Genomic DNA, 21,456 nt, shown 5'->3' on the forward strand with positions numbered 1-21,456 from the left:
TATTTATTCCCCTTAGGAAGGAATCCAAGTTTTCTCTCACAATAGTCCAAAAGAATATTTACTACATTTCTGGATTGAGACCTAAATTAATGACACCATTAGAAGAGTAAAAAAAAATTTGCTACTCCATTTGTATGTGATTGGCATTTTTGAGTTTCTCATTGCCTGCCTCTGGCCACCAATAATACTCTACATGTAGCAAACATAATGAAGAAGAAAGAAATATGAAATGCCACTGGGTAAAAAGCACCAAAATGAGAACATTTCAAGTAACAGAACCAAGAACAGAAATCTGCACTGAAAAACAATTTCATTTAGTGCTTTAATAAACTAGGTGCTTGTGAATACTTAAAAAAGTCCTAGAGAAAATGACTCTCACTCCAGTAACCTGGCAATCTTTATTACCTCTTCAACCCACCTCATAATTCAATAATTTTTTTGATCAACTTTCTTTTTATAAACCTTCCTTTAATGATCATAATCTTCTCCACCTTCCTTATATGTGGTTACAATCACATTCTTCAGTTGTTTTTTAAACTGAGTCCTGCCTTTTGGTGAAAAGATCATATAAAATTAAACTCAAGCCATCAAGAGATAAATGACCTCACTTACTATAAAATTATTATTATTTTAAAAGCTATTATGTGTGATATGAAGATAAAGTTCTTTAAAACTCACCAGGAGTAATTAAATCAACAAACACCTCTGTGTTCTAATACTGTCCCTCAAATATATAATTACAGAAGCCTATATTACTGGCTATGCCCCAAACACAGATGACTCTTTTTATCATATGGATCACACTGAAGTGGTAAGCCTTAAACACAAGTATACCCCAGTGTCCAACAGCACTGCTTACACTGCTGGTTAGCAACTAGATGAATGTCTTTCTACTGTTCCTGACAATGAAAAAATTGCTGTGGTTTACAATGTAATTTTATGTATATTAGTTGTGATTTCTCTCACCTTAAAAACAAAACAAACCCTGGAGCACCTGGGTGGCTCAGTCAGTTAAGTGTCTGCCTTCGGCTCAGGTCATGATCCCGGGGTCCTGGGATTGAGCCCCGCATCAGGCTCCCTGCTCAGTGAGGAATCTGCTTCTCCCTCTCAATCTGTGTGCTCACTCTCTTTTCCTTTCTCTAATAAATAAATAAATCCTTAAAAACAAAAACAAACCTCTTCCCTTCACCCTACTTCCCCTGTCATCTTCAACCCTAGCCCTCCGTTCCCCTATGCAATCAAAATCCCACAGAAAGAGCTGCCTATGCTTTCCTTCCATTCACTCTTAAGCACACTGTGTAACCAAGCTTTCGATCTCACCAACTCCAAAAGACCTACTCTTGACAAGGTTATCAATGACCCTGTTAAATATAATGTGAATTCCCAGACTTCTTCTTCTACACCTATGGACAGCATTTGAAATAACTGACTCTCTTCCTTGACAAACTTTTCTCCTTTGGCTTCTGGGACTGAAATTCTCTTGGTTTCTTCATCTCACTGATAAATTCTCCTTTATGCTATGGTTTAATATTAAAGTGCCCTAGAGCTCAGGCCTTGGCCCTCTTTGTATTCATTCACCTCTGGTGATCTCATCCTGGCTTTTAAATATTATCTTTATGTTAACAACTTCCAAATATATAGCTTCCAAAGTTCAGACTTGTATATCTAAGTATTTCCAATTGTACATCCAACAGATCTCTAAAAACTCAATATGGCTAAAACTTGAACTTTCTTTTAACCCTAAATCTGCCATCTCAACTGAATGCAAATCCATCCTTCCAGTTATTCAGTCCCAAACCTTGGAGTTAATTTGACTCCTATCTTTCTTTCATGTCCTCCATCCAATTCATCAGGACATACTAATGGCTCTACTTTTATTTTACTTATTTTTTTTAATAGTTAGCTAAAGTATTTTTATTTATTAAATTTATTTTATTATGTTATGTTAGTCACCATACAACACATCATTAGTTTTTGATGTAATGATCCACGACTCATTGTTTTCGTATAACACCCAGTGCTCCATGCACTACATGCCCTCCTTAATACCCATCACCAGGCTAACCCATCCCCCCACGCTCCTCCCCCTAAAACCCTGTTTGTTTCTCAGAGTCTATAGTCTCTCATGGTTTATCTCTCCCTCCGATTCCCCCCCTTCATTTTTCCCTTCCTCCTCCTAATGTCCTCCATGCTTTTCCTTATGTTCCACAAATAAGTGAAACCATATGATAATTGACTTTCTCTGCTTGACTTATTTCACTTAGCATAATCTCCTCCAGTCCCATCCATGTTGATGTAAAAGTTGGGTATTCATCCTTTCTGATGGCTGAGTAATATCCCATTGTATATATGGACCACATCTTCTTTATCCATTCATCTGTGGAAGGGCATCTCAGCTCTTTCCATAGTTTGGCTATTGCAGACATTGCTGCTATGAACATTGGGGTGCATATGGCCCTTCTTCTCACTACATCTATGTCTTTGAGGTAAATATCCAGTAGTGCAACTGCTGGATCATAGGGTAGCTCTATTTTTAATTTTTTGAGGAACTTCCACACTGTTTTCCAAAGTGGCTGTACCAACTTGCATTCCCACCAACAGTATAAGAGGGTTTTCCCTTTCTCCACAACCTCTCCAACGTTTGTTGTTTCTTGCGTTGTCAATTTTTGCTATTCTAACTGGTGTAAGGTGGTATCTCAATGTGGTTTTGATTTGAATTTCCCTGATGGCTAATGATGATGAACATTTTTTCATGTGTCTGTTAGCCATTTGTTTGTCTTCTTTGGAGAAGTGTCTGTTCATGTCTTCTGCCCATTTTTTGACTTGATTGTTTTTTGGGTGTTGAGTTTGAGAAGTTCTTTATAGGTCCTGGATACCAGCCCTTTATCTGTAGTGTCATTTGCAAATATCTTCTCCCATTCTGTGGGTTGCCTCTTTGTTTTGTTGACTGTTTCCTTTGCTGTGCAGAAGCTTTTTATCTTGATGAAGTCCCAAAAGTTCATTTTTGCTTTTGTTTCACTAGCCTTTGGAGATGAATCTTGAAAGAAGTTGCTGTGGCCGATGTCAAAGAGATTAATGCCTATGTTCTCCTCTAGGATTTTGATGGATTCCTGTTTCACATTGAAGTCTTTCATCCATTTTGAGTTTATCTTTGTGAATGGTGTTAGAGAATGGTCGAGTTTCATTCTTCTGTATATAGCTGTCCAATTTTCCCAGCACCAATTATTGAAGAGACTCTTTTTTCTATTGCATATTTTTTTCCTGCTTTGTCGAAAATTATTTGACCACAGAGTTGAGGGACCATATCTGGGCTCTCTATTCTGTTCCATTCGTCTATATGTCTGTTTTTGTGCCAGTACCATGCTGTCTTGTGATCACTGCTTTGTAATATAGCTTGAAATCAGGCAATGTGATGCCCCCAGCTTTGTTTTTCTTTTTCAACATTTCCTTGGCGATTCCGGGTCTTTTCTGATTCCATACAAATTTTAGGATTGTTTGTTCCAGCATTTTGAAAAAGTGGAATTTTGATCTGGATGGCACTGAAGGTATAGATTGCTCTGGATACCACAGACATTTTAACAATGTTCATTCTTCCGATCCATGAGCATGGAATGTTTTTCTGTCTTTTTCTGTCTTCTCCAATCTCTTTCATGAGTGTTCTGTAGTTCCTAGAGTATAGATCCTTTACCTCTTTGGTTAGGTTTATTCCAAGGTATCTTACGGTTTTTGGTGCTACTGTAAATGGAATTGTTTCTCTAATTTCTCTTTCTACAGTTGCACTGTTAGCGTATAAGAAAGCAACTGATTTCCGTGCATTGATTTTGTATCCTGCCACATTACTGAATTGCTGTATGAGCTCTAGTAATTTGGGGGTGGAGTCTTTTGGATTTTCCAAATGAAGCATCATGTCATCGGCGAAGAGAGAGAATTTGACTTCTTCTTTGCCAATCTGAATACCTTTTATTTCTTTGTGTTGTCTGATTGCTGTTGCTAGGACTTCTAGCACTATGTTGAACAATAGTGGCGAGAGTGGGCATCCTTGACGTGTTCCTGATCCTAAGGGAAAGGCTCTCAGCTTTTCCCCACTGAGGATTATATTTGCTGTGGGTTTTTCATAGATGGATTTTATGAACTTGAGAAATGTTCTCTCTATCCATATACTCTGAAGAGTTTTAATCAGGAAAGGATGCTGTATTTTGTCAAATGCTTTTTCTGCATCAATTGAGAGGACCATATGGTTCTTCTCTCTCTTCTTATTAATGTGTTCTATCACACTGATTGATTTGGGAATGTTGAACCACCCTTGCATCCCGGGAATAAATCCCACTTGGTCGTGGTGGATTATCCTTTTATTGTATTGTTGGATCCCATTAGCTAGGATTTTGTTGAGGATTTTGGAATCCATATTCATCAGGGATATTGATCTGAAATTCTCCTTTTTGATGGGGTCTTTGCCTGGTTTGGGGATTAAGGTAATGCTGGCCTCATAGAATGAGTCTGGAAGCTTTCCTTCTGTTTCTATTTTTTGAAACAGCTTCAGGAGAATAGGTATTATTTCTTCTTTGAATGTTTGGTAGAATTCCCCAGGGAATCCATCAGGCCCTGGACTCTTGTTTTTTGGGAGGTTTTTGATCACTGCTTCAATCTCGTTACTGGTTATTGGCCTATTCAGGTTGTCAATTTCTCCCTGTTTGTCTTGGGAGTTTATAGGTTTCCAGGAAGGCATCCATTTCATCCAGGTTGCTCAGCTTATTGGCATATAGTTGTTGATAATAATTTCTAATAACTGTTTCTATTTCCTTGGTGTTAGTCATGCTCTCTCCCCTTTCATTCATAATTTTATTAGTTTGGGTCCTTTCTCTTTTCTTTTGGCTAAGTCTGGTCAGTGGTTTATTGATCTAACTAATTCTTTCAAAGAACCAGCTTCTAGTTTCATTGATCTGATCTGTGTTTCTGGTTTCTAATTCATTGATCTCTGCTCTAATCTTAATTATTTCCCTTCTAATGCGTGGCTTAGGCATCATTTGTTGCCTTTTCTCTAGTTCTTTATGGTGTAGAGTTAGTTGGTCAATTCGGGATTTTTCTATTTTTTTGAGTGAGGCTTGGATGGCTATGTATTTCCCCCTTAGGACTGCCTTTGCAGTATCCCATTGGTTTTGGACCAATGTGTTTTCGTTCTCATTGGTTTCCATGAATTGTTTAAGTTCTTCTTTGATATCCTGGTCGACCCAAACATTCTTGAGTGGAGTGGTCTTTAGGTTCCAAGTGTTTGAATTTCCTCCAAATTTTTTCTTGTGATTGAGTTCCAGGTTTAAGGCATTATGGTCTGAGAATATGCAAGGAATAATCTCAATCTTTTGGTATCGGTTGAGACCTGATTTGTGACCCAGTATGTGGTCTATTCTGGAGAAAGTTCCATGTGCGCTTGAGAAGAATGAGTATTCTGTTGTTTTAGGGTGGAATATTCTGTATATATCTATGAGGTCCATTTGGTCCAGTGTGTCATTCAAAGCTGTTTCTTTGTTGATTTTCTGCTTAGATGATCTGTCTATTGCTGAGAGTGGAGTATTGAGGTCTCCTACAATTAACGTATTGTTATCAATATGATTCTTATTTTGGTTAACAGCTGGTTTATGTAGATGGCTGCTCCCATGTTGGGGGCGTAGATATTTACAATTGTTAGATCTTCTTGTTGGATAGACCCTTTAAGAATGATATAGTGTCTTTCTGGTCTCTAACTACAGTCTTTAGTTTAAAATCTAATTTGTCTGATATAAGAATTGCTACCCCAGCTTTCTTTTGAGGTCCGCTGGCGTGGAAGATGGATCTCCATCCCTTCACTTTCAGTCTGGATGTATCTTTAGGTTCAAAAGGAGTCTCTTGTAGACAGCATATGGATGGGTCCTGTCTTTTCATCCAATCTGCAACCCTGTGCTGTTTTATGGGAGCATTTAGGCCATTCACGTTGAGAGTGATTATTGAAAGATATGAATTTATTGTCATCATGTTGCCTGTGAAGACCTTGTTTTTATAGATTGTCCTTGTAAATTTCTGGAGCCCCCCTTAATATTTCTTGCAGGGCCGGCTCAGTGGTCACATATTCTTTCAGTTTCTGCTGGTCTTGGAAGTTCTGCATCTCTCCATCGATTCTAAATGACAGCCTTGCTGGATAAAGTATTCTTAGCTGCATGTTCTTCTCGTTTAGTACCCTGAATATGTCTTGCCAGGCCTTTCTGGCTTGCCAGGTCTCTGTGGATAGGTCTGTTATTCTGATATTCCTCCCTCTGTACATAAGGAATCTCTTCCCCCTAACTGCCCTTAAGATGGTTCCCTTGGTTCTAAGATTTGCGAGCTTTACTATTACATGCCGGGGTGTTGGCCTGTTTTCCTTGATCTTGGGAGGGGTCCTCTCTGCCTCTAGGACACAAACGTTTGTTTCATTCCCCAGATTAGGGAAGTTCTCAGCTACGATTTGCTCAAATATATCTTCTAGTCCTCTCTTTCTCCACCCCCTCAGGGATCCCAATAATTCTGACATTGGAACGTTTCATGGTGTCACTTATTTCTCTGATTCTATTTTCATGGATTCTGAGTTGTTTTTCCCTGGCCTCCTCTTTTCCCTTCTTGTCTATTAATTGGTCTTCTAAATCACTATTCGTTCTTCTGCCTCGCTTACCCTAGCTGTTAGATTATCTAGATTAGATTGGATCTCACTGATAGCATTTTTAAGTTCTGCCAATTCAGCTTTCATTTCTGCCCTCAGAGACTCTACGTTGCCATTAATCCATTTCTCCATTCTAGCTAGTGTCTTCACAATTGCTACCCTGAATTCCATCTCCGACATCTTGGTTATATCTGTATCCATTTGTAAATCTGTGGCATAAGTCATAGTCTCTGAGTCTTTCCTATTTTGGGGGTTCCTCCTCCTAGTCATTCTGTTGAGGGGTGGTTGAGGGAATGTACAGAGTCCAAATTATTGACCAGAACCCAAGCAAGATGCACCTGTTTTCTAGGGACCTTAGGGTTGCTGGCCTCGTTTTCCCAGCCTGTCTTCTGGGGGAGGGGCCTGCCACGCTGTTACTCAGGCAACCCTGTTTGGGGAGAGTTGCCCTGCTCCCTGTGGCAGGGGATGGGCTCAGTGGGAACTGATTCTTTGGGACTTTTGTTCTCTGGCGGCTTTCCCTGGCGGCTTTCCGCATCTCTTCCCAGAGTCAGAGCAGAAGAGATCGTTTCCAACCCTCTGCCTCAGAGTAGAGAGATTGCAGTCTGTTCTTCAGTGAGGTCTCCAGGCCACACTATCTCTGTTTCTGTGTGTGCTGCTATAAACTGCAGCATCCTGGGTTGTGCGCCCCTCAGCAGTGCTCCCAGTCCTCGCCTCCAGGTTGGGGCTTGTCTATGCCCTTTGTACTTCTAAAATCGCCAGCCGCCCCCCGTTCGCATGCATGGTCCCACCGCTCTGGGTTTCTGCCCAGGGGGCTGCCCTAAAGTCCTTTTCCCGTTGCTACCGGTCTGCGAGTTTGTGCCCCGTCCCCAGCGCGGGAGGCTATTGCTCACCAGTGGTGTAGGATCCTGACGGCTCGGTTCCCTCCCCCTTCCATTTATCCTCTGATATCTGCCCGCGGAATTGCGACTCCCCACTTTGTACCTCGAAACCAACTGCCTGTGATATTCTGTTTGTAGAGATCCAGACCTATCTTCTTACATCTCAGGCTGATTTCATGGGTGTTCAGAGTGGTCTGGCAGATATCCAGCTCAATTCCGTGGACTGGCTGGAATAGGGTCCCCTACTCCTCTGCCATATTTTTCCCAACCATGGCTCTACTTCGAAATATATCCAAGATCCAACCAGTTCGTAGCAGTTACACTGCTATTACCCTGATCTGAAGCACTGTCACCTCTTACCTAGATTACTACAACAGTCTCATAACAAGTCTCTCTGGTTCCATCCTTATAGCTCTATAGCCTATTCTCAGCAAAACAAAACAAAACGAAACAAAAACAAAGGAACAAAAAAACAAAAACAGCTGGGACATTAATAAAGCTCTTTAATACTCTCTGAGGGTCTACTATATACTGGCCAGAATAATCCTTTTACAGTATGTCACATCATGTCACATCTCTTCCCCAAATCCTGCAATACTTCCTTTCACTAAGGGTTAAAATCAAAGTCCTTATGGTGACTTCAACAAACCCATTACCTCTCTGATCTTACCTAACTATTCTCTCCCTTCAATATTTCCAGTCATATTGGCTTCCTCATTGCTCCATGAACATCAAGGCACCCTCTTGCCTTTGCATTGACTGTTCCCTCTGTCTGGGAGTTCTTCCTTGAGAACTTTGCTGTCTCCCTCACCTCCAAGTCTTTGTAAACTTCTAACCTCCTCAATGAGGCCTACTGACTGACCCTATACAATTCTAAATATGATTTCTTCCCTGTTCTCCATGCAGCACTAATATTTTTTCTTTTATCCTTTGCAGTTATCACTTTCTTCCTCTTTGATTTACTTATCTATAACATTTGTATGTTTCCCTGTACTCTTTTTAAGATTTATTTATTCTAGAGAGAGAGAAAGAGTGCGTGTGCATGAGTGTGGGGGAGGAGAAGAGGGAGAGAGAATCCTCACACAGAGTCCCCGCTGAGAATGGAGCCCAACTCAGGGCTCGATCCCAGGACCCTGAGATCATGCCTGACCTGAAATCCAGAGTCAGACACCTAACTGATTGAGCTACCAGGTACTCCTCCCTGTACTCTTTTTAAAAATATAAAGTCCATGAGGCCAGAGATCATTGTTTTGTTCACTGTAGTATCCCAAGCACCTAGAACAATGCCTGCCACATTAACAGATGTATAACAAATATTTACTGAATGTATTTCATTCCCATAATAATGACCATATGAGGAAGGTGTTATATATTCTCATCCTATTTTGTAGATGGAGAAGTTGTAAGATTAGGGGCAGAGAGAGTAGAGAAGACTAAGTTTTTTATCCAATATTATCACACCACTGTCAAAATGCAGAGATAAAACTTGAAATAGTATCTGTGAATTTTCCAAATACTAGAGAGTAAATAACAAACCATTTCAAAAAATAAATCCCCCACACACATAAAAATCCTCACAGTACACAGTTATGCAAAATTTCTTTTAATATTAAATATTATATTTATTGTTCACTATATCCTTATAAGGAAATCTTTTAATTTAAAAATATTCAGTTGATTTTTTCCTCAGTGTTGGGCAAGTTGACCTGTATTAGCCCTTGACACACCAGAGGAATCAAACTTTATGGGTGACTTTAATATAAAAGTAATTCTATTCTGTCTAAATCATATTCTCTGAATTTCTAAGACCTTTTATTAAGTAGACAACACACTGCTTAATTTGTTTTTTCCTGATTGTGGTTCAATTCTCTGTTTATATTATTAAATTTATGAAAAGGTTTAAGACAGAGAATTACATTTTCAGCTGAGAGGTGATGAACCTTTTAAGAAACAAACTTGCACATGGAAGGGTTCTGTGATGGTTAATTTCTTTCTCTTTTTTTAAGATTTATTTATTTGAGAGAGAGAGAAAGCACACATGCAGCAAGCTGGGGGAGGGGCAGGTGGAGAGGAGGAGCAAGAGAAGCAGACTCTCCTCGGAGGATGGAGCCCAAGGCGGGGCTCAATCTCACGACCCTGAGATCATGACCTGAGCCAAAATCAAGAGTCAGATGCTTAGCCAAAACTAAGCCACCCAGGTGCCCCTGTGCTGGTTAACTTCATGTGTCAATTGGCTAGGCCACAATACTCAAATTGGTCAAATACTATTTTATTTTATTTTTATTTTGGTCAGACACTACTTTAGATCTTTCTGTAAAGGTATTTTTTAGATGAGATTAACATTTCTTTAAAAATATTTTATTTATTTATTTGAGAGAGAGAGCATGAGCAGTAGGGAGGGGCAGAGGGAGAGGGAGAAGCAGACTCCCCACTGAGTAGGGAGCCCAACATGGGGCTCAATCCCAGGACCCTAGGATCATGACCTGAGCAGAAGGCAAATGTTTAACCAACTGAGCCACCCAGACGCCCCAGAGATTAACATTTAATAAAAAAAAGGAGGGGAAGGCGAACCATAAGAGACAATTATTAACGATAGAAAATAAACTTAGGGCTGCTGGAGGGGCGATGGGTGGGGGATGGGCATTAAGGAGGGCACTTGTGATGAGCATTGGGTGTTATACGTAAGTGACGAATCACTGAATTCTACTCCTGAAACCAGTATTACACTATATGTTAACTAACTAGAAATAAAAACTTGAAATAAACGAAAAAACAAATAACATTTAAATCAGTAGGCTTTGAGTAAAGCCAATTATCCTGAATAATGCAAGGGTCATATCTAATCACCAGAAAGCCATACTAGACCAAAGACTGACCTCCTCTGAATAAGAAGAATTCTGTCAGTAGCGTCGTCTCTGTACTTCAACTACAACTCTCCCCTGAATCTCCAGCCTGCCAGCCTATCCCATCAGATTTTGGACTCATCAAGCCTCCACAATCATGTGAGCCAATTCCTTAAAACAAATCTCTCTTTCTCCCTCTAGATATCCTATTGGTTCTATTTCTCTGAAGAATCCTAAAACAAACAAAACTGTTCCTTTGTTCAAGAGCTGTTAGTTCATTAAAAATACTCAGGAATGCAATGAGTCAAACCAGTGTTAATTATCTATGTTTTCCTATCAACAAAATACTGGCAGTGTTATGAGCAAGGCTGAAACAAACAAAAATCTGGGATACAATGCCATTACTGAGCCTTGAAGAGTCAAGAGATTTGCTTTACGGCACAGGAAAACTATATCACATACTACTGATAATTCTAGAGTTGCAAAAATTTTTTTCTCTTTGGCCCAAGGAATCCTTGTTCAAGAGAAACCAGTCTTAGAATTCCCAAATGTTAAGGTCATTAAAAAAGAGATAATTTGATATAAACAAGGTTAGGAAACTTTTCCAGCCCTCCTCCTAAAAAATAAGAAGTCCTTGAGGGAAACTGAGATACCATGACGTGCTACAGAACCAAGTCTGAAAACTCATTTCATTGCCTTGTCCCCAGTAAACCCAATGAACCGTGTGTTGCCATGACTATCGCCATCCTGGGCATTTTGCAGAAATAGAAATTAAATGATTTGGCCAAGACCACAAAATTAGCTACTAGCCACCTTCTAACTTTGTATTTTTTTGCAAATTTTATAAAAATTAAAAGCTATCTTTCTAAAATATGCAAACACTTTACCTGCACAATGTGGCAGGTCAGCAGAAGAAACAAAAACCCACAACAGAACCTTGTAGTAGGGTTCATATCGGTACATCTGCCTCTTTGGCATCACTCCTGCTGACTTTATCACTCCTATGAGGAGAGGAAGGAAGATGAGCCTTTATTTGCTTGTAATATTGGCTCTACATTAATGACCTAAATAGATTTTGTCCAGCACTAACAGAGCAGCAAATTAGGGCATCGAAATGTAAATTAAATTATAATTATTTTCTGGATAATAGATCTTTGGTAAAAGCTGCCCTTGAAATAAGGACAAAAAAATATTTATATGCAACTTTGCTAAAATGACATTTTTACTTTGAAACAGAAACATGAGCAATGCAATGAAATGAACGGACAAGCAGGATTATTTCCTCCATTTGACAGAGCAGGAAACATTAAATGACTTATTCAGTGTCACACAGAAAAATGAGAGTGTCAAAACATCATCCAAGGTTCTAAGTCTAATCTATTAGAGTTTGAACTCTAGAAGGGCAGACACTCCCTCTTTTGAGTTCACTGCTGCCAGCACATGGCACAGCACCATGCAGATCACTGGGGCTGATGCTTACTTATATCAGTGCTCATGCTCCAAACAAACATTAGGAAAACTAATGTACTTAATGAAGAGGCAAAATGATAAATGGATAGCAGCTCCCTTTCATATCACAAACAAGGCTAATCTGTAATAAGAACCAAGAATGAAAGAGTTACAACAAAATGCTCAACCATGGATTACAGGCCAATATCACAGACTTACCCTGTCAATCTTTAAGATGACTATTTCCAATTTAACCTTCCCACTGCTTGAATAATCATGTAGTCATCATCCCCCAGTCCCATTTTTCTACCATTGACTTTTATATTCCTGCTCACAAATCTTGAGGAACTCCCTAGGAAAAAACATGGAGCTTCTTCCCACCAGCGATCAAAATCATACAAACCTCTGTCAGTTGTTTCAACTGTCCTTTGTTTTCACTTAATTCTTCTGATAGGTCATTCTTTTTCACTTGCAGTTCAGAGATTTCCTTTCTTAATGGATTCACTAGTTCATAGAACCGAATCTTTAAAAACAAAAATCAAATTAAGCAATTTTAGAATCCCAGTTACAATTAAAATTTACTAATTTATAGTACCCTCAATTATGAGTAATAAAAACATTAAGATAACAAAAGGAAAGCGTTAAGTTTTGCATTATATGCCTGTATAATCGAGTTTTGTTTGTACAAACAGTTATTAACTGACCCTGACCACTAATACTTTATTAAAGCTTAATGTTCAATTAAGTTTCCTCAAGGCCCAGATTATCTATAATTCTCCACCCCCGACACAGTCTCTTTCTTCCCTTCTATCTATACTCCATGTACTACTTACTCCCCATTTCCCACCACTGCTCATTCCACCCTATCTGCTTGTTACTTCCTGAACATATTAAGTGCTTAAGTTTTGCTCGTATTTCCTCTGATAGAATTCTTCCCACATACAAATGTATGGCTCATGCTTTCACTCCCTTCAGGTTACCCTATCAGTAAAGCCCTAATTCCTCTAATCTGATTTAAAATAGTACCCCACCTGATGGCAGCTCCTAGTCTCACTCCTGCTCTTTTCTCCATAGCATTTATGACAAACATTCTGCATATTACTTTTAATTTATTGTCTGTGTTGCTCCGCACGAATGAATGTAAGCTCACGAAGGCAGGAATTTTTGCCTGATTTGTACACTGCTCTCTCTCTTGCCTAAACACATAATAAGCCTATATCCCAGGTTCCTGGTGAAGCCCTACTGCTACCACTGCCGGGTAAGGGATAATCAGGAGGAATCTGGAGAGATCTTTCATATCACTACTTCCATTCAGTCCAGACCTCTCTTCTCACTCATGATTCTCTCAAAGGAATTTGTCTGCCCTAATCTAGTAAAGTGTTCCATCTGACAAATTCCTATAAGCTTAAGAAGCCATGAACAAGTTAGGAGAGGGTAATTATGCCTATTTATTATACAGGCATGCAATCTGCAATTCCTTAATATGTTGCTGAATTGCAAGAGCACCACACCTGGTAAGAGGCTAGTCCTCAACACAATGAATTTGTGTATGACTAGTTAGGGATAATACCATCTACAAAAACAGAAGATGGCAAAGAACATTAACAAACCAGAGAACAAAAATATGTGTAACTGCCACTTGTGGGATACTTGATACCTACTATGGATAAAGTCACAATGACAGCATGTGAGAGATTTGATATGTCTTGGACAGTACACTTCAGACAGAAAAAAATATATTTGAGCTAAATAAAAAAACGGATAAAAAGGAACACTTTTTTTATGAGATCATTAATCCAGAAACGTTATGTAAATGGAAACCAAGAGTAGCAATCACCACTCCTGCAAAAATAATAGGTATATTTACTATATGTTTACTATGTTCTAAGCACTATGCTAAGCATTTCACGTACATATTCACAGTTAATCTTCACATTACCTCAACAGAAAGGTACTATTATTATTATCAATCCTTTTACATATGAAAAAGTTCAAGCCTCTAAAGGTGAAATGACATCTATATATCACAAACCAGCAGTTCTCAATGTGTGGTTTGGGAACCCCTGGTAACCACCCCATCACTCTGAGACCCTTTCAGGGAATCCATAAGATTAAAACTATTTTCCTAATAATACTAAGATTTTTTTTGCTTGTTTTACTCTCATTGTCTTATGCCTGTTTAGTGGTGTTTGCCAGCGGCTACCTGATGTGTGGTGAGATCATTGCTTTCAAGGCTAATGGAATGTGTGCTTATGTATTCTTATGTTTTAAAAATGTCTTAGTGTTAATTTCCAATATGGTAAATACTAATAGATATAGCCCATATAAACAAAAGCTCCTTGGGGTCCTCAGTAATTTTGCGAACGTAAAGGGATGCTGACGTCAAAAAAATTGAGACTAAGGCCATAGATGAATCCTATGCATAGATTTGTATAACCAACACTGCAACAGATCCTGAACTAGACCACCTAGATCTCCTTCATCCTACTCCCTTTACAATCACACCAAGTCCTCTCTCCTCTACTATCCCCATCCCCTGGCAACCACTAATCTGTTATCTCTATAAATTTCTCATTTTAAAAACATTATAAACCACCAGTTTATGATACAATGATTCATTTCTATGGACTGTGCAGCCATTAACTTCATTCACTATTTCCAGATCAAGGCCATAAAATAACAAAATAATTTATTAATTGGGTACTTTGAAGGTTAAGGCTATTATATAAATAGCAAATTCTAATTTGAAAATACATGCAGTTTTTTTTTTTTAAATGATGCAACACACTTACAGATACATATTCAGGAATAGAAAGCTGATCTTCGGGAAAACCTTTTAGTTTCACATATTGCTCTTCTGTCAACTCAAAGTCACGCAGGTTTCGACGAACATCTCCCGCCTTCTCTCTTAGCTGAGTATTTGTCTCTTCTAGTTGTTTCTGTCTCAATAAAATAGTTTCCATTTCTTGTTTCATTAGTTCTTGATATTTTCTACATTAGGAAAGAATTTATGGCAAGCTTAAAGAAAAATCTTTCAGATTTAATTTTCTCAAAGTTACCTTTTATAGTAACATAAAAACAGGAAATGAGAAGCTCTCTAGTGTTTTTGGCTCCAGCTGAATGCTTATTTATTTAAGCTGTTAAACATGAAATGACAATTCTATACTCATTACTAAATGTGCAGCCACATAAACTATTAAATAGAAAATTGATATTCTTAAAGAATAATTTTCAAAATTCAAATTATAAAATCATGCATTTCCTTTGCTTAAGATTTAAATTTTATATATCTGTTTTAGACCCTACTCATCAAAATAATTTTCATTTCTTTCTGTCTAGGTACTTTAAGGTATACTGCTTGAAGATGGCAACACTGAACCTCTGTAAAGTATTCATTCAACCAGTGAGGTGATGAAAGGAGTAATCTGTATCTAATCATTCTCAAAGAATACATGTAGCAGACATTGCTATCATTAGTTGCCTATTCGAAGATTTTGAGCAGGAAGGGACAATTGATTCTCTCCCCTTCCTACTGTATCACACCCATCAACATACAAACATGCTGTTACTTCTTCTATCTTAAAAAAAATGAACAGTGACCCCATTTCACTGCCCCCTTTGTTTGCTCCTCCATACAGCAAAACTTCTCAAAAGTTGTCTATACTCACCGTCTGATGCCCTTCCTCTTAAACCCATGCCAACTAGGTTTTTATCCTTCCTACTGAAATCTCAAGGTTGCCAATGACATCCAGATTGCTAACGATCAATTCTCACATCTTCTCATCCATGACCAAAGATTACTTGACACAACTGATCTCTCCCTTTACATACTTTCTTCACCTGGCTTCCAAGTCACTATTCTCTTGTCATTTTTCTCCCATTTTTCCCTTGGTGTTTTCTCAGTCTCCTTTTCTGGTTTGCCTTAATGTTAGGAGTACTTGGCTCTCTTCTCTCTCTGTATTTACTACCTTGGGGAATTCATGCAGTCTTATGACTTAAATATGTACTGTCTATATCCTAATGATTCCCAGATTTATATCTCTAGACCAAACTCTTCCAATACTTACACATGGATTTCTAATAAGACAACTCTAACAGAAGATGTCCCAAACTGAACTCTTGCTCTTCATTCATAAACCTCTTCCACTGTGGTTTTCCTATCTTAGTTGACAGCAACTCCACCCTTTCATTTATTCGAACCAAAAATGTTGCCACAATCCCATCAGCTCAACCTTCAAAATATATTCAAAATCCAACAACCACTTTTTACTAACGTCAGCTATCAAGAGGATTATTGCAATAGCCTCTCAACTGCCCTCTCAGCATCATTTAATCTGAAAAATGCCTCAAGAATTAGAGTAGAAGCCCTACCACTGAATGCAGTGGTTCCCAAAGTATTGTCCCCAGACCAGCGGCATCAGCATCACCTGAGAACTTGTTAGAAATACAGATTCTCAGGGCTCACCCCAAATCACAATATCAGAGGGTGAGACCCAACAATCCTTTTTAACAAGACCTCCAGATGGTTCTGATACATACTAAAGTTTCAGAACCAGTGATCTAATGTTATAGTGCCTGGTAACTGGTCAGATAATTTTTTTTAAGTATCAGTTAAAGCTTACAAAGAGAAAAGATAAGCACTTTAACACATTTACTTCTAATTAACACATAGAAAGAAGCAGTCACTTGTCAAATTTCCTACATAGGGTTCAGATTTTTTAAATACAAAGGTATACTTTGTTTTTTGTGTAAATCATTGTTCATGACTGCCAAGTTCAATTTCTTTACCTTAAAGACACTTGGAAAGAAATCGGAGAGGATACTTTTTATGGACTTGTTTGATTTTTGCTCCCAACTTTTAAATCTGTCTTGCTTTCACTTAATTTGATGATAGTTTTTTTTTAATCACTCACTTCTATTAAATTGTTTCAAAGAATTCATTATAGTTTTCATAAAGCAGCACATCGTTTTTTCCATTCATATTTCATGTTTACATAATTCTAAGGGCAACTGTCATAGGCATATTTGAGAGTAAACACAATGGACTCTTCCTAAGTACACAACTGAATTGGGAGAAAGAATGCAGGCAAAAAAGAAGGTAATTTAAACGTGCAGAGTTAAATGGGCCATGAGATTTAGTGTGCTTTATAAAGCAAATGAAGAAAGGTTAATCCAGACAACAGGTTAAATGGTGGTGAGTTTAGAGAACTTCCATTGTCACTTATGGATCACTTCCATCAGCAATGTTTGTTGAAGGAACGCTGAATTTTGACTTTTTGTATTTTGTGTACTGTATCAAGTAACCTACTTCTTTGTCGGTATGGATGTAAAAGTTATTACCATCGCTCACTTAAAATTTCTCTATTTTAGCTTACAATTGCATGCATAAACAGGTAATGAAATTACTTTTAATGGCTAAATAGATATTACTGTTTCTTAAAAACTTTACCTGGCATCCTTTTGTTGAAAAGTCAACTGATTGTCTAATCTCAATGTCAGTAGCTGCTTCTGGTGAAGTGCATCATTAAGTTTCTCCTCCAATTCTTCAATCTCAATAAAGAGAAAGAGGTAAATTATATGGTCAACTTTCAATTTTATCATTACAAAATGTCTGAAAAATACTAAATGTCAAAAAAAAAAAAAAGAGAGAAAGCTTGGACAGAGGTTCCTCTGCAATGGTTGTATTAACAAATTACAGTCTGTTCATACAAATGGTTTAAACTGTTGCCACATACATGGGTTTTTCGCCAGGCTGTCATTAAGACTACTTTTCCCCCCTTAACCCACTCTCACTGAGAAGCCCCCTAACATCTGGGATTTTATTGTGGTGCCTCACCCAGGTAATTATTTCCTTGCTATTATTTCCTTCCATATATCTCCAAATGAATACTCCATGAGTGATGTCACAAACGTCCAAAAGAAAACTAGTCCTCAGCCTCACCTAATCGTACGTTCCTTGCATCTCCCTAGTCTCCAACGCAAAAAACACCTAAGTCATGGTTGATGTCTACTTCTCCTCACAGCTTATTCTGATCAGACTCCATTTCGTTGTGGTTGTTGTTAAGTTCACTTCATAAAGAGCTGTCAAAACTTCTCCATCCTCTTTGATATCCACTGACAAATCTTCAGTTAGACCCCTACCATCTCTCACCAGGAGTGTTTCCTTGTGTCCAGTTTTGTCAACCTCCAAATTTATCTTCCTTTATCTTCCTTTTAAAAAATGTTATCAAAAATTTATTTCCCCAGTTTTAAATCCTTCAGAGGATCTTCACTGTTTTCGAAGTCAATTTCAAACTTCATGGCATAATGTACCAGTACTTCTTGATCAGGCCCTTACCAGCTCCTTCCTTCTCTAGTCACTAGCTTAAAAGGATACTCTGTTCCAGGAAAAATAAGTGCTTGCCATTCTTCAAGTATGCTGTGGTCTCTCTTAAGCCTCTATGGACTTGGGTTTTGCTCTAAGTCTAATTAAAAAATTCTTTTCTCTTTTCCTTTCAACCCAGGTAATTCTTACTCATCTTTTAAAATAGATTAACAGCCAATCTTTAATATATTCAAATGGATCCCTCTTGCATCAACAAATTCCCCAACTCTACTGGATCATTCCTATCATTAAGCAAACTACTTCTATAATCCATTAAAAAGAACAATGAACAATAATATTCCCTTGATCACACCACTCCCTTTGCTAATGTACCGTTTCTCTGCTTACCATCAGAGCAAAAATTCAGTATTTTTTACCATAATATTCCAGTAAAAGTATTCTGAATCACCTCTTTTTAATAACCAGTCCCCTAGTAATTTCAACATATTTATCTTACTTGACAGCATGATTTGACACAGCAGATGACTGTATCCTATTTTGGATTCCATGTTATTCCTCTTTGGTCTTCCTCCTAACCCACTAGCCACTTGTAGGCTTCTCAGGCTCCTTTGCTAGATTTTCTTCCTCTACCCTATTTCTAAATGTTGGACTCCACTTCACGTGGCTTGGGGCCCTCTGCTCTCACCAGGTAATGTCATCTAATCCCATAGCTTTAAGTGCCATCTATATGCTGATGTATATTTTACATACACACCACACAGACACACACACAAACACACATACAAAGTCATGGACTCACCCCTAAACTCTAATTGACAATTCTGTGTTGGGGTCTAACAGGAATCTAAAGTTTAACATGTTCAAAACAGAACTTACATCTTACCTCCCACATCAGTCTTCTCCCAGCCTTCCATTTCTCAATAAATGGCTCCAGTAGATGAAGCCAAAAACTTAAGTCTTACATAAGGCAATAACCCAATTAACTGTCTTCTGCTTCTACCTTATCTGTCCTTGGTCTATTACTTCAGTGCCATTTTGAATACAAAAATCAGGACATGTAACTCTAATTGCCTAAAATCTGCCAGTGGCTTCTCTGATTACACAGTCTAAAGCAAGAGTTAATAAACAATGGCAATGGGCCAAATCAAGCCCATGTCCTGTTTCTGTACAGCCCATGAGCTGATAGATTTTGCATTTGTAAAGGATTAAAAAAAACAACAAAGAATATGTGATAGACCACATACGGCCTGCAAAGCATAAAATATTTACTGTCTGGGTCTTTACAGAAAAAATTTGCTGACTCCTTATCTAAAGTAGAAAACTCCCATTGCTAAGTGATGCTGTGTCACATGACCTTGAAGAGCTCCCATTTGTTTCTTGATCATGTGTCTCACTTGAATGTGATCTACATAAAAAAGGGACCCTGCCATGTTCAGTTATATTCCTAGTAACATGCCTCAATAAATGTCTTAAATCAACAAAAGACAACCACATTCCTCATAGTTATTATTTTGCAAATCAAGAATACTGTTACCACAAGGACAGAAAGTTCTACTCTTTCCAGGGTTACAACTTTCACAATTTTAACTGACTTCTAACTTAGGTTCCTTAACTCAAAGATAATCAAGCTGGGAAGATGCACCCCTTCATTTAATTCCCAAGCAATAAGGAACCCACAGATCTCAAGTGAAAGATAAAAAGACTTTCTCTCATTTAAAAATTACCAGGCATGAAGACTGAAGAGGAAAGGAATGAAGGAATAAGGAAGGAGATTTAGGAATCAATGGGCAGGGATAAAAATGGAAAGCTAACAATTCTCTAGAATCAGGATGTTTGGCCTAAGCTGTTACCCTTTTAAGTTCTCTCAGTGAGCAAGAGGGAAGTGGGACTAATGCTTTTGAATTCCCTTGGAGAAATGTGTTCTTGTTTTTAGATATGGAGAAATCAAATCAACATGGATCAAGACATTCATAGTAAAAAACTGTAACATTAGTAATAAACTGTAACAAATGTAAAAATTGTATTGCCACCATACTGGTGGAGAAAAAACGTTAGATTCACAGACTTTCTAACTTAAAAAAATTGTGATGAATAGAACAAAAATTGCTACTCATCTCCCAACACCAAGTCTTCTCTTCTATCTAATGTAACTCTGATTTTTATTAGTGACAATAATGTATCCAGTTAAATATTTACATTTCCCAGCTTTCCACTCCTTGCAGCTAAGGTGGTCATGCTATATAGTTCTAGTTTATTGAGGTCACTGGCTTGAGCTTCTGGGAAAGCTCTTTAAAAGGGAATGAGTCCTGGGGCTTCTGGGTGGCTCAGCTGGTTAAGTGTCTGACTCTTGGTTTCGGCTCAGGTCCTGATCTGATGATAGTGAGATCTAGCCCCGCGTGGAGCTCTGTGCTTAGCCGGTAGTCTGCTTCAGATTCTCTCTCCCTCTCCCGCTCCTTCCCCCTCTGATCCTCCCCCTGGTAGCATGCGCACTCTCTCTCTCCTTCAAATAAATAAATAAATAAAATTTTAAAAAAACAGAAGTACATAAAAGGGAATGAGTCTTTTGGCATGTGTCCCATTTTCCCATTATACTTCTCCTCATCCTCTGCCTGTAACATGGATAACAATACTGGAGGTAGATCAGCCATCTGTGACTTTAAGATGAAAAGCACATGCTTAAAACAGCTGTGCAGAAGGTTAAAAGGAGCCTGGGTTCCTAACAATATCAAGGAGTAACCACCCCAAATCTAAATTACCTACTTTCAGATTACTGTTAAACAAGAGAAATAAAATCCTTCTCCTGTGTTACAGGCAGCCACCATTTTCTAAGCCTCTAGTACTAGCAACTGAACTTCATCCCCAGAACACTGCACAGCTAGTTCAACCTCTTTCCACAGCAAAAATACCTATAATATATCATGACCACTCAGGACTATAGAATGCTTCCAATGATAGGAAGCTCAGTAACTTAAATCAAGCCATTTAAATGTTTTTTTTTTTTTTTTTTTTTTTTTTCATTTAAATGTTAATAGCAAGAAAGCTTTATAGTCAGCAGAAATCTACTTTTCCTGTGACTTTTATTATCTATAGTCTAGTAAGGGAAATTTATTTTTAATAATGCCACATGTAGCGCACACACAATGGAATATTACTCAGCCATCAAAAAATGAAATCTTGCCATTTGCAATGACGTGGAAGGAACCAGAGGGTATTATGCTAAGTGAAATAAATCAATCCAAGAAAGACAATTATCATATGATTTCACTCATATGTGGAATTTAAGAAACAAAACAGAGG

At 38.1% G+C, this 21,456-nt stretch overlaps 1 protein-coding gene across 2 annotated transcripts in view; it reads right to left on the reverse strand.

The window, feature by feature from the left end:
* PIBF1 (progesterone immunomodulatory binding factor 1) overlaps nucleotides 1-21,456 on the reverse strand; it is a 209,439-nt gene that overhangs the window by 184,439 nt on the left and 3,544 nt on the right. For both annotated transcript variants that reach the window (XM_032402871.1, XM_032402870.1), the window contains exons 3-5: nucleotides 17,284-17,384; nucleotides 14,627-14,825; nucleotides 12,238-12,357 (exon numbers count right to left, since the gene is read on the reverse strand). In XM_032402871.1, the coding sequence (XP_032258762.1) occupies nucleotides 12,238-12,357; nucleotides 14,627-14,825; nucleotides 17,284-17,384 (420 nt within the window). The remainder of the gene's footprint in view (nucleotides 1-12,237; nucleotides 12,358-14,626; nucleotides 14,826-17,283; nucleotides 17,385-21,456) is intronic.

Source organism: Phoca vitulina, unplaced genomic scaffold, assembly GCF_004348235.1.
Source record: "Phoca vitulina isolate PV1807 unplaced genomic scaffold, GSC_HSeal_1.0 scaffold5, whole genome shotgun sequence".
Taxonomy (NCBI): domain Eukaryota; kingdom Metazoa; phylum Chordata; class Mammalia; order Carnivora; family Phocidae; genus Phoca; species Phoca vitulina.